General features: G+C 33.2%; 1 protein-coding gene across 1 annotated transcript in view; it reads right to left on the bottom strand.

Annotated features, from left to right (window-relative positions):
* Positions 1-14500, bottom strand: part of LOC111029231 (protein amalgam-like) — a 341924-nt gene that overhangs the window by 26254 nt on the left and 301170 nt on the right. Inside the window, exons 3-4 of the mRNA XM_022308184.1 lie at positions 12929-13089; positions 8-218 (exon numbers count right to left, since the gene is read on the bottom strand). Of these exons, the coding sequence (XP_022163876.1) occupies positions 8-218; positions 12929-13089 (372 nt within the window). The remainder of the gene's footprint in view (positions 1-7; positions 219-12928; positions 13090-14500) is intronic.

The following is a 14500-nucleotide window of genomic DNA, read 5'->3' as shown; positions in this document are numbered from 1 at the left end:
TACTTACTGACTACGTTCAACTGAAACCCTTGGCTGATTTTCGGTTCGGTGCTCACTTGACACTCGTACGTCCCCGAGTCTTTGATCTGCGGCGACGTGATCCTGAGCGTCCACTCGTCCGACCCGTCCGAGTGCAGCGATTGGAAACGCTGGTCGTTCGTGTACGTTAGTATGCCCACGGTCAATATGTGCAGGTCACGTTTCCTGATCCACGACACCTGGAGAGAGAGAGAGAGAGAGAAAAAAATAAAAACACCGCTCCTTCATAAAACGATACAGGTAATATAAAATGCTCTTCACGCGAAAACACATTTGCTAGTTTACGACGATTAAATAATCATCGTAAACAATAATAGATTGAAGTTATTACAAATAGTGAGAAAGTACTCGTACAAGGTGAGTCGCTGTGATGATTCTTGTTTCCCGATATTACAGTGAAAGAAAACTGAACAATACGTTATCCCGATGTATGGCATATATACGTAATGTTGTTAATCTTATAGTGATTATGAATATTATTAATTTTTTTTTTTTAAGCAATTTTAAAACTTATTTTCTCCGTTGATCTGAGAAATGTTTAAACAAAAAAGTTCGAATACCACTATGCAGATGTATACTTTAAAAGTAATTACAAAAGTAGATACTAAAATGTGACCTGTGTTTTTAATATGGATTCACATATTATTGAATCAGTTTTGTGTAATAATTATTCATAAGAATATAATATTTTTAGTTGAGTCAAGTTGAGTAGCACTTCGCAAATAATTGGCTGCTATGCTCGTCTTAACTTATGTATATTCTGGATATAATATTATGCTCATTAATAATGACTTCATTGGTCCTCCGTGGCAGTGTTCAATTTTCGTTGGTTAAAAAGCAGTGCTCCGAATTCATCGTGAACCCATACGGAGTCATGTATAATGAAAAATAAGTTATCGTTTCAAAAATGCAAAACAACCATAAAAATGAATATGAAAATTAGATTTTTTTGTTGCAAAAATATCGTTATAACAATAATAATATGTAATGTTATAGTACCTTTAAATAAATGGGCCAAGAAAACGTGCGTGTAGGTTTTTCGAATAGCGAACCTGCAGCTTACCCATAACATTATCATATTATCATCGTTTATCGGTTGTCGAACTGACCTCTCGCGATGTGATTATACTGTTCCAAGTTCCAACGTTTACCGACGGCGGCAATTGATTGACGCGTTTGATACACGACTCAATTCATCATAATTTTATAAAATTTTCCCCAAGAAATCGCGTGTATGATACAATTTTATAACATTTCCTCCCATTTGAAAATCATCTCTTTCCATACTGCTTCCATGCTTCCGTGCTCCCTATCTTCTTTCCTCTGTTAATATTAAAGTGCCTACAGCACGTCTTGTTCTCCATAAAACTCTTCATCATATTTCTATCTGCTCTACCAAATTATGTGTCCAACAAACCATCGATTAGTGGAACTGCGGAAAAATAGGACCCATTATATTTCATTAATTCATAAGTCCTTTTAGCTTATAGACACTTGTTGTGACAATGCTGACGTGGGCCCTACCCCTGAGATTGTATTAAACAAATAAATAAATTCGTAAATAACCAAACTATAATATTATATTTTACACTTCGTCGTCGAGTCTTACCATCGTGCCACGTGCCGTCATGGACCGTTCATGGCCAGTGGCACTGCGGACGACGTCGTCTAGCGGAAGTTGCAGAGGAAACGCGCAAAGCCTGCGGAAACTCCGTGAAAAATCAGCTGCCACTGTTAAGAGATTACGACCGTCCGACGGCCCATTCGGAATAGCAAATATAATAGTATTATCGGTCCATTTTACCGGAGGAAACTCACGCGTGCAACGCCCTACGTGTGTAACTTTACACAATACACGTCATGTATTATGTTATTGTTGCCTGGGTATTATATATATATATACATGTTTAGGATATGTCTAGAACCGCCCGTCGGAATTTAATGTGAACGGTTTTAATCGAATTTCTTTTTCGCGCACCCCCCCCCCCCCAACGATGTTATTGCTCTGCAGTGTGTGTAAAACAATAAAAATACAAAACGAATAGAAATATGTAACAACAGCAGACGCGTTTGAAGAAGCGCGCACCTCTCTTTATACCACTCTCGAGGCAAATACAAAAAACCAAAAAAAAAAAAAATAGAAGAGAGACCATCGTAATACTTATTGTTGTTGTTGTTATAATATTTATAGCGACGTGTCTTGCCATCAATACATTACGTATTTTTATTGATAATAATTCATAAATATCCCACGACGTATAATAAACCCATTCTTATTTCAGGACAACCTTTAAAGTGGGAAATTAGACGACGCACAATTTGAATTAATCGCCAAAATTGATAGCACAGGACATTCGTACGGCATAATTGAAACGTTTTATTAAAACCTTCACAATACACTTTGATTAATAGCTCGGACAGACGAACGTAAAACGCATTAAAGAACGATTCGACTAATTTATTTTGCCCAATGCCTCTACATCCCACTTCTTCGTGCAATAAATCTGGACTAAACTCGATATAGCTTCGATTAAACAAAAACGTATGACATTGTATACCGTTACGGTCTTATGGATATTGTTTTGATGAGCTAAAACCAGTCAGATTATGAAATTATTGAACATTTGAACTCGGGAAACAAAATATTTCATGCAATTTTCTTGTAACAATAATAAACGCTAGCGTTTCGGTAACAGTAAGTAAATACTTGTATGTGTTGTGTACCTTCGTTATACGAAGCTTCGTATTTTTACTGGTATTACTGGTATAACTAGCGTAGCACCATACATTCGCTACCCATAACTTTGAGTGCTAATAAAATATTAAATTATTTGTTCGATATTTGCTATTTATACGTCAAAACTACCAGGAAAATAATCTGCGTCGTAAAATTAAATTCAAAATAGGGATAGCAGTAGAAAATGTAATTTTCTTAGTATAGCGTGGAATGTTTGCTGATTTTACATCGGTGTTTCGCAATCCATTTTTTTCTCGATAATTGTTAAGTGGAATGACTAATGAGCATTTATAAAGTTTTATGATAACATTAAAATAACATCGGAAATCAAGTTTAGACGGTTAATTTTTTGATGTCTCAGTATAGTTTTTCAAAGCGTAAAAAACCACTTCCAGAGAACTGTAAAACAAGTCAAAGAAAGGTCGATTTAAAAATGCTTTCCTTAAAATTGTTTTTTAAATGCTAAGATTTATTACTAATATTTTATTACTACTGTATTTTCACGGAACAATATCTTGTACTGCAGTGAGAAGAGTGAGAGCAAGACTGGTATTTGAACAACCCTTTTTGACTGGGTGTTTTAAACACAAGTTTGACGGCGCAATGTATAGGCAATTCCGGGGCATTGCTGTATAGAAGAACATTTTAACAATAAAGTGATATAATTAAATTATAATAATTGAATGTTGATATTCTTTAGAATGTATTATTACTATGTATTAGGTATAATACTTATGTATAATATGTGGTCTTAAAAGTCCAGTATCACTTAAACAGTAAGTTTATGAGACTTAGATGCGTAAATATAGTAATATTTAAATATGATTTTTTCAACAGTTATCTATAAGAAAATTCAAATTGAATGCGATATATTTTCTATTATAGATAAGTTTTGGAAAAATAAAACATTACGTTTTAAATTAATTGTAAATAATGTTAATAGTTAAGATAATACACTACTTTCAAAAAACATTGTATTCATGCAATGTATATATTTACATATCGTTTTAATAATCTCATGTTTAGTGATTTGAACAAGGCGAACCCCAATTTTTGGGTAGCTTATTTTATAAGATTTGAATGTTATGCACAGTTTTGCGATGCCAATCAGTTGTCGGATGACAACTGATGTGATCGATTTGCAAAACTAGTTTGGATAAAAGCTGTTTAATAATGTGAATTCAAAATAGTTTAATTCAGTAAATAATGAAAATATGATATTTTTGAATTCCACTGAAGATTCAAGACAAAGCCTAGTTTCATTGAAAATGTATAAGTCTTTATAAGAGTTGAGAAGTAAGTTCAACAGTATCATGAATCTTTAATGTGATAGCTTATGGACTTACGGTAACGGCTGTCAGGTGTGGGTTTTGTTTGGTCCAACGTTTCAGTCATACTACAACGGTTCATAGATTATCTTTAAAGTTGTGTAAAATTCGGACCATGTCATTTCAATGTATAAATCATCAAACATATATAACATTATGACGTTGGTATGTATTGTTTTGTATGCTAAATGTTGGTATGTCTACTTATAAGTATATGCGCATACACATTACATTCTATATAAATAGGTTAATTTGTATGCGAAAACTACAGACAAATGCAAGTTAATGGGTCTTAACATTTATATGCGTGCAACGTGCTTGCAATTGGTTTGACTGTGCTAATATTATTATAAATTTCGTTAAAACACAACATAAACAGTAAACATATTATGAATATATACTTTTTAATACATTAGTCAGCATATTGTACATATGCATTTGAGGGCATTGATAGGTATGAGTCATTTATATTTTGAAGAACCAATACATATTGTATAGGTATATATAATACAAATATATATGTATATTTATATAGATATAAAGATTCTGCATAAAGTATAGGTATGAAATTCGATTATACAAATTAATTAACCATGATAATACCGTATTTTAGTTACAGTACCTACTCATTGTTAACATTTTACATTCATTTAACATACTTTGTTGGGTTTTAAAAAGTTTTTTAATATAGTTGTGCACCGTGAATTTATTTCAAAACAATGCTTTTTAATAGAACTAAGTTCGTTTTATACGAAATAAATTTTTTTATTCTCGCATTCAGGAATATTTACACACGAAGGTTCGAAGTTAAAAACCATTGAATTAAATTTGATCTCATTAATTATGTACACTATGATTTAAATTCGAAAAAGTTTAAATTCATTATCAAGTTTAAAGAGCGCTTACACAGTGTTTAAGTGTTGTAACTTAATATTGTAGACGCACTTAATTTTATTCTTAAAAATGAAACGAGTTGTGCTTTTTATTATTACAAATTAACATAATATTATAGTGTATAGATTTAAGTTCATCCAATCGCGGTGAAAATGTTAAAATTATTCATTGCATATTATTTCATATAATATCGTCGATAGTAAAAAGTCCATGGTGGGAGGTGTAACACACAAGATAACAAACAGCACATGCTTAAACGATGAGTTACACAAAAAAATTGTCAATTTTTTTGACAATTAACACAATCAACTCATAAACTGATTTTATGAAAAAGTGTTGTTCCCAAGACATGCTGGCAATGTAAGCAATAGTTATGAAAGTATGATAAATTAGTCTATGAAATAACCAGGTTCAAAAAATTTACTAATAAAAAAAAAATAAAAAACAATCTCAATGTAAATAAAAATAAAAATGAGCAAATGGACAAACTCGACAATATATTTGTAAACCTTTCACCGAAGCTTTTAGGTATCTAGTTTACATATAGGTATATGTTTAGGGGCATTGACAATTCAAACTTGTCACGTGTATTTCAAAATGGGAAAAGTATTGACGAAAAACAAAGCCCAGATAAATAGAAAATGACAAATCTGTTTGGCAATATTAATCAAACTTAGAAAATAAATTTAAAATAATATTACTAGAATGAGTGATTATTGTCAGCAGTCTTACAGTTTTGCTGTTGGCTGTTCATATTGTCTCTGGAAAATTATTCAAAACAACCTAGTTGAAACATTCAGACAACTCAAGCTTTAAAAAAAAAAAATATTTTTTCAAAGAAACACCTTACATACGAAACGCAGAATAAGCTTATTTTTAAGAGTAGTTGTATACAAGGGGCATAGGAAGGGGTTGCGTTACCACTGTTTAAGTGACAATAATTTTATTTTTTTTCATCAAATGTCCGATGAACCTATAACCTTGCGATTCTACGTTTTATTGCAACGTCGTGGTCCCGCCATACGTCCGCATTCGTTTGTCTTTGTCCAATAATACGATTCCGTTGGTTTCCGAATGAAATTCCCGATTAAAATTAGACATCGTTCCGGGCCCGTTCAATTCGTATGGCCGTAATAACGTACGGTAGATAGGTAGGCAACTCATTTCACGCGTTTCGGATTGTGTATCCGACCCGATTAAACAGCACTCAGCAATACGCTTGTGGTCTACTTAACTGCGCCTTGCGGATTCACTCTGTCTCTCCACTCCCCCTCCGATCCGACCACGTTAAAGGCTTCCGAATTTCTCAGACGGAATGAAGCGGACCGCGGCAAACTCTCCGGCAAAACACTGCGGCGGGCGCCCTTCTACGGCCGTATCGTTTTAGACGCACTGCATTATTTATAATGTGCGAGAAATTACAATATATTATTGTATGCATCGCGAGCAGCCATACCAACCACGTCCCTCGTGGCCTACCGCTGACGATGACGCCCGCAGTGATAATAACGTGACACCGGGGTTCCCGGAACATTGTCGAATTGGGTCAAAGTATTCGGATTTCTGTACAGCCTCGCGTGCTATATTGCCCGCCCGGCCAGACACGCGAGCGGAATACTCAATACGGCCGAGATCGGTTTCGCCGATACAATTATATTGTTATATAATTCAAGGCGTATGATATAGGTGACACACGTCGTCGGCGGGCGTCATTTCGGTTTCAAAATATTGCTGCCGAATTTTCAGGCACAACAAGTTTTGCAAAGTTCAAGATCGAAACGTTTTTCGTATTCACGCGTATACATTGTGTACGAAGACACCAGAAAAACAAAACTTACATCGTTATAAAATCAATACGTTCATCGGTCCTAAGACATCTGCGTGGGAATAAATGTTTTTTAAAATTATTATCGTCAGCTATACCAACCAATATAAACAACTGTACATGAAATATTTTTTATTTATCAAAAATTCTGTGTGAGCAACAATTAATATTTGTGATTTTCGTGTTCAATTGAGAAGAAGGCATTTAAGCATATTGATCTATCGGCTTGATAGACGTACAGGAAGTGCCCACTTCAGTCAATACGGTATTAGTTCATAATATTATTGTTTGATTTCAATAATATTTAATTTATAAACTAAACAGTAAATACAATACTGAGCTATAATACTTTTAAATTAAATTATATTGAATTAGTAACGCTGGTAAAGTAAATTTGGAAAATAAAAAAAAATTATATAGAGTGCCTTAACAGTTGTAAATATGTAAACTTAAAACATAGCATGTATGATTATAATAAACTTTTTGATAACATAATCCGTATTTTCGTCTGAGTCATATTATTATAGCGTCATAGTATAGTGTAAATGTACTACTGTCAATTTTATTCATACCTATTTTACTAGCAAATGATTCGTATTATTTAAAACAACTACACTTTATTCATAAAATTACGAAATAATTAATTTTATTAATAGTCACTTTGTGTTACACATTCCACATAAAATGCATCGTTATAGGAATAATTGATACCGTTAATTTGGAACAATGGAAGTTGGAGTGAAAACCACTGGGTGGTATACTCTTAAAATTAAAACAAAACAATGCTCAAGATATCAGAATCCTGTTAAATATTCACTACTTATTAAGCTTTTGCGATTACTCATGCTTTCAATATCATAACGAAAACAAAGCCATCGACAATGACATGTCCAGAAAAATTCAAAAGCAGATAATTCTTGAAATTATTGCACAACGACCATAGCCGTGATTCGGATATCAAGTCATGTTGGAAATCCACAGAAATCAACTAGCAGATGCCTAATACCATAACCATTACACATTATCACCTTCTCAAACTCACACCGACTTCACATATATATTTACACACATCAGGGCATTGAATATTTCACCGACCATCACATTCTTAATCAATGGCTAAACATATATGGCCAATAAGCTCACCAAGGTGAATGAAACAAAAACCACCATCCCCCCGTGACCAATCGTCACTCCAAACAGACGACAGGAAGTTATTCTAAATAAATCTACTACCCACAGACATCTCATGAATCTTTAAGAGGAACCAGATTAATGCCATACATATGGATACATACTCACTGCCAAATACTACGGTTACTACCTTAACTATAGAGACTTCAAGCCAACCTCGAAACAGCGGAAAACCTCCAAGAAACATTATGCCCAGGTCCAGTAACATCAAATCTGCCTCTTAAATTCCTAGAACTATCAATGCGTGAAACGTATCTCCCTTCTCCCAAGGAACACCTGAATGGCTTAAGCTTAACCATATTATATGTATACTTTTCACCCAAACAGTTACCTCCATTCTTATCTTCCACCGCGCGCTGTATAGTTTTATATACATTATGTCCTAGGTAGTTTTAATATTATACTAATCCGTGGTCGAAGACATTACGACGATGGGGAAAATTGTATGCAATGTGTCTCAGTTCAAACAAACATCGCTAACAAATATTGTGTCTGATTTTATTGAATTCACTCATTGGATTCAACGATTAATCACACTGAGAATATAAGATCAATTGATTTTGAACAACAATACGTTATAGTGGCGGTATAATGGTATATTATTACGACGATTTAGAAATGTACTTGGAATTATTTTATTTAAAAAGCGCCAATTAGATAAATTGTCATCTACAAGGAACCAACTTTAATGATGAAACATTTTTTGAAGTTTTGACGACTAAGACTTTGTGGATTACATTATAAAAACTAAAATCGTTTGTTGATAAATCGTAATTTTATGCGTGAACATACAAGTTCGTCGAAACTTAAACTTCGGCTGACTTTCATGCAAAGCATTTTTACACTTAATTACACTCGTCTTTTTTTATAATTGTAGTAAGAAAAACTTGTATGGAACATTGTATTAAACTTTCAAACTTAAGGTATGAATATAAATAATTTATGAATCTTATACTATAAAATAATTTGCAAATTTTGGGGATCTTAAAGAGTTTATAAAAAAATATTGTAACTGCGTATATTTTTTGATTGGTATATTAAAAACTTATGAGTTATGAGCCTTGTATTAAATAGCAATAGCATAAAACTAACCTAAATGTTTCGAAAATGTCATTATGTATATAAAATATATTAATAATATACATAAAGTAACAAATCTTTGCCAAAAATATTTTTAAATTATAACAAAATAACTAAAATCGTTGAAATAGGTGTTTAAACTTTAATTTATCCATACTTAACCTATCGAACATTTCTGTTAAACTTTCTTCATGCATATACTTTAAGCTTATTGTACAAAATAAGTATGTATTGTTTAATTTTAAAAAAAGTTTTAATTTTTCCCAAATTTAAACTAAAAATGTCTATTAAAAAAATTCATAATTATAGAAATTTAAAATGTTTGAATAGATATACAATCAACTTATGAAGAACCTCATATTAAATTTTTAAAGTTTTTTACCGATGAAATCCCAAAAGAACTTAAAACAATGAAACGAGTCGAAGTATTTTGAAAATTAAACCATATGTATATAAAATATGAATATGACCTATATGTATATTACACCTATTGTAAAAATTTCAAGTATCCATAGGGTTATTCGCTTTGCAGTACAATAAAATAAGGATGTAATTTGATTAGAAAATATAAATTGTTAATTAACGCTTGAATAGAATATTATTCTATTAACACTTTAATCTCGGATGCTCATAAGAAATATTCGCGGAATTAAGGTTCAATTTATTTTATTAATCCAGACATAACAACTACTCATGAGGAACTTCGGGCTTCATTTTAAAATCATAGGTAAGAATATTAAAAATGTAAAGAATTTTTAAATACTTATGGTGGTTATGTACCTCTGAAAATTACTAATTGCATCCAATTTGCTCATCAGGAATCACTCAAAATTGAAGATGCATTTTGCCTGCTATTTATCATGTTAAGAAATAGAGAAAAGCCACGCTTAAGATCAATACATACATCGCTCCACTCAGAACGTAATACATGTAGAACACGGCCATGGATGCTTTTAAGTCATTCCACGCGTCTCAAATTGCTCGTAAAAAAATTGTTTAATATTTTCGGGTTTAGACTTGAGAACTTATGTTCAGTTTGCAATGCATCCAAACCAGATGTCAACCTGTTGTATATATATTAATTTAGATTGACTGCCAACTATATACACTCGATTTTAGTGTAAGAATTTACACTTTTAGTCTACGATAAACCTCCAGAAAGTTAGAACAACTGACTCCCGAAGTACAACATAGCTTTATTATGTTATGAGTAATAATATTAATGTTATGACGATAATAATACGATAGTCACACGATGCGTGCTAGTCTGAAATAAATGACTATATGGTTTTAATCGTGGGAAATGAAATTCCTGCTGGGCGCGTACCTAATATCTATATATTTCATATAATAATTCCCTTCGAATTTTTAAGCATCGTAAAATATTTTTTAACAGGCAATTCGCAAAAAAAGCAACCTTTCTGTGCGCATAGAATTAGGGTGAAAGGCCAAAGCAATGCAATAATTATTTTACATCGTATGCAAGTTTATTTTCAAAAAAGGCCGTTCCGTTCGCCATTAAACTTGAAACGGTTGTATATTATAAAGTAGGTAGTTTATAATTTCACTGGTTGGAAATTGGATATCGTTGTATAAAATCCTTTTTACGATTATCCACTTAAAAGTGACTATTTAAACATTTTCGCAAACTTTAAAAACTAGAAAGTTTTAATTTGATTTGTACGAGGTGATATTATTATAATAAAAATACATTTACACTGTACAGTGTACACGCTTCACACGCGGCGCCAGATCGCTTAAGCGTTTTGCAGTTTACTCCGATCGCACATGAAAACCATTAAAATACAACGAAATATTATTTTATTACGATTACTGCCTTCGGATAGGTCATACAACGAATCGAAAAAGGATTTGCACCCAACCGCAGAGAATAGCTGCATAACATGACATTATTATTATCTGGTTTATGGTTGTTAATTTTTAGCACCAACACCCTGAATAACATTAAAACGTCGACCATTGCCACAACAATTGAGTTCATTTTGGACCGGAGGGTAAAACAAATATTTTGGACACAATTTTAGAATATTGAAATTATTGCAAAATGTATTTTTCATAAAAAAATGTAAGCAATATTTTTTCCAATCATTTATTAAGATTACTTTATCCTTGGAACTTAAAACCATAGAAAAATATTGTCATTACAGTTCACTGTAGAATGCACGAAGCATATATTAAAACATTTTTGTTTCAATTACTATATCAATCCAATTATGGCTGTTAATCAGTTTGGCTGTAGCACGACTATAATATCTAATCTTAACGACTGCATGATGACGGGCACGTAAAAGCTTAGTATAAAGATATACCCGTACTCAATTTTTAATCTAAATGATTTCGGTCACGAGCAATGGAGTAGACTAAGCGCATTTAATAAAAATGTATGAACGATAAAAGTTACCCGAATAATTAGAACATTGTCGACATCAACAATGAGGAAACACTATTTCATAAAACATTTTTGATTTGTTTTCAGATGATCGATTTCGATGGCCCAGCTTGTTTGTCTCATCAGCTTATTTCGTACAAACATTAATGGTGAAATTTAAACTATTATCTATTTCCCACCCGGCGATATTGTATGCACGAATATTAATAGCATAAATAACGGTTTATATTAATTCAGTATTATTTATCTCATAAAAAAAAAATAATTAATTAAACGTCGAACTCATATGTACACGCTTATTGATATTATAACTTTGCAGTGGTATTCGGGATGTAAAAATGAAAGTAAACAAATACAAGACACGTGTATCGTAAATCTCAACGACCCGAACACAATAGTAAGACGCAATGCCTATATTATTGTTGTTATTGCTGCGGACTTTGACGATTCTCTAACCGTGGTGCACTATAATATATTATTATTTATACAGGGTGCGTCCACAGCGCTCTTAGGGTCATCGCCGGAAAACCTGAAAAACGCGATGGCTCTTCCTGTATACATACGACTTCAATATCGTACAGTTGGACAGGTGTAACTTTTGCTATACCGAGACAACGGAATATCATTTTTTGTTACTTCTCAGTCGTCCGGGCCGTTTCTCTCTCACTCTCTCTCTTTCTCCGTGTACGTATCTATATATACCCGGATTATGGGTCTTCGAAATACGAATAAAAATACGTCGCTGTCGCCGGAACGACCCACCTCAAAGATTCGGCGGACCAATTTCGTGCGTATATTATTATTATTATTATTATTATCATTATGTATAACGTACCTATATTATATTATATTATATCTACACTCATTTCTGTGCCCGATGTACTGTCATCTAAATGTATATTATAGCATAGCGTGATTGAAAACCAAAAACAACAGACGAACTTAATTATTCCCGACGACTTCGTATCGCATACGATTGTCATTTTTATCATACGAATATATTTTAGTTCTCTCTGGCGGCGGTGGCGTGTGTTTCAGCAGCTGCATCGGTGGTTTTACTTTTTTTTTTTCAAATTTCGACTCCTTCCCCGCCTTAGGCATAACTGCTGTAATAACTCCCGACGTGCAGCGTCTCGTTTACTCGATCAATTACGTCGGCGGTCGCGATCAATTTGTCCGCCGACGTGTCCGAAACTTTTCGACCGAAGTCTGAAAGTGCGCTGGCTGTAGATTAATGTTTAATCGATATTTACAGCACAGCGGGCTACACTCGCACACACACACACACACTCACACAACACACACGCACGACACGTATGGAGCGCCGGACTTACATCGACACACCATCGTGTCTGTCGACGATACGACTGTCGCCGCAGACCTCACCGGAGTGGATGGTGGTGGGGGGGGGGGCGATGACTTACCGATCGGTCGCCGAGATTTCGGACCCTGCAGTGTAAGTACGTCATCTGGCCCACGGTCGCGGTCACGTCGCGTCTAGTGGCGTTGTCGAAGTAGGGCTGCGAGAACGGCTGTTCCCAGTAGTTGAGGTTGCCGCTCTGCGACGGCGATTCGATCGAACCATCTGCAAACAGAGAAAACACGTCCATTATCATTATTATATATTGTATTATTTGCTATGTTATGGTAAAACAAAAAAAAAAAAAACTGTAAATATTTTAATATTATATATTAACGACAGTGCATTATTTTGTGGTATGTTATTACGGTGTGTCAGTTTAATTGCATTAGGTACGGACTAAGTATTAAGTCGGTATAAAACTTAATATGCGGTTACGAAAAATAAAAATAAATTATAATAATAATAATAATAATAAACATTTTATTACTATTTGCATATTTTGTTTAAACTAAATTACTTCTTGAAGAAATAAAATGTTTTTATTGCATGTAATAATAATAATAATAATAATATGTCATGAAAAAAAACACATATGAAAATGCATTTGATTTATGACTTTTATACGGCATATTTACAGTAATAAACTTAAGTTATTCGGTTTGTTGCATTATATAGGTACCTATGGGGTTTTTAACGACCTCAGTATTATTACAACACAGGCGGTGGTACTTACATATTATTATACTTATATACCTGCACAATATACATGATTTATAATTTTATAATTTAAATCGTGTATTATTATTTTCTCATTATAATAATGTCAAGTATATCGCGTAACATATATAGTGTGTTTATTTAAGTAATTTTTCTGAAACTTTGCCACGACGGGCCACGACGAGGGTGATACAATAATAATTCGCGTCAATTACACGGTTATTCACATTCAATATTCTGCAATATTGTTATCTAGAGAATGTGATACGTTCGGTTAAAATCGGTTTTATGCGGTATTCACGGTATCACCATTAAATATTCGTACGGAATGTTTAAACTCCGTTTACGAGCTACTCTATTAATTTGATTTTGAATGTCACGAGACGAGAAATTAGTTTTGGGATGCGTTACAATATATTATTATGGATACAACATTAAGTTAATGCGGGCTAAAAACCTTTGTCGTCGAAGCCTTATCATTAAAAAAAAATAAAAAACAAGTGGACCTACGAAGCTGCTCGTGTGACGTATACATATATTTTCACAGAGTTATTGACCGCCAAACCTCTCAGTCATCTGTCATCGACATCGTAGTCCGTATCGTATAGAGTTGATAATATTATAATATTTATCTGATATGGCTGGGGTCGGCCGACTTATTGTTTGTCGCTCACTATAGGAGGTTTACCGTACACTTTGCTGCGATAGTTCATAAATCTTACGTGATAGGTATTATCTTTTTTCCTCTCCCGTTCTATTGTATTATGACTATGCTGTTATGCTGTAATACGCGAGATAAAAATATACTTTCAGGATAATTTTGCAACATTTTTTTTTTATTCTCCAAAAGTTAAAATATCTTAATTTCGCCGACGAGTTTATAAATATTTATTTTTAATATTTCTATATTACCGAA

The sequence above is a fragment of the Myzus persicae genome, unplaced genomic scaffold (genome assembly GCF_001856785.1).
Source record: "Myzus persicae strain clone G006 unplaced genomic scaffold, MPER_G0061.0, whole genome shotgun sequence".
Taxonomy (NCBI): domain Eukaryota; kingdom Metazoa; phylum Arthropoda; class Insecta; order Hemiptera; family Aphididae; genus Myzus; species Myzus persicae.
This window is presented reverse-complemented; position numbering and strand designations above follow the sequence as displayed.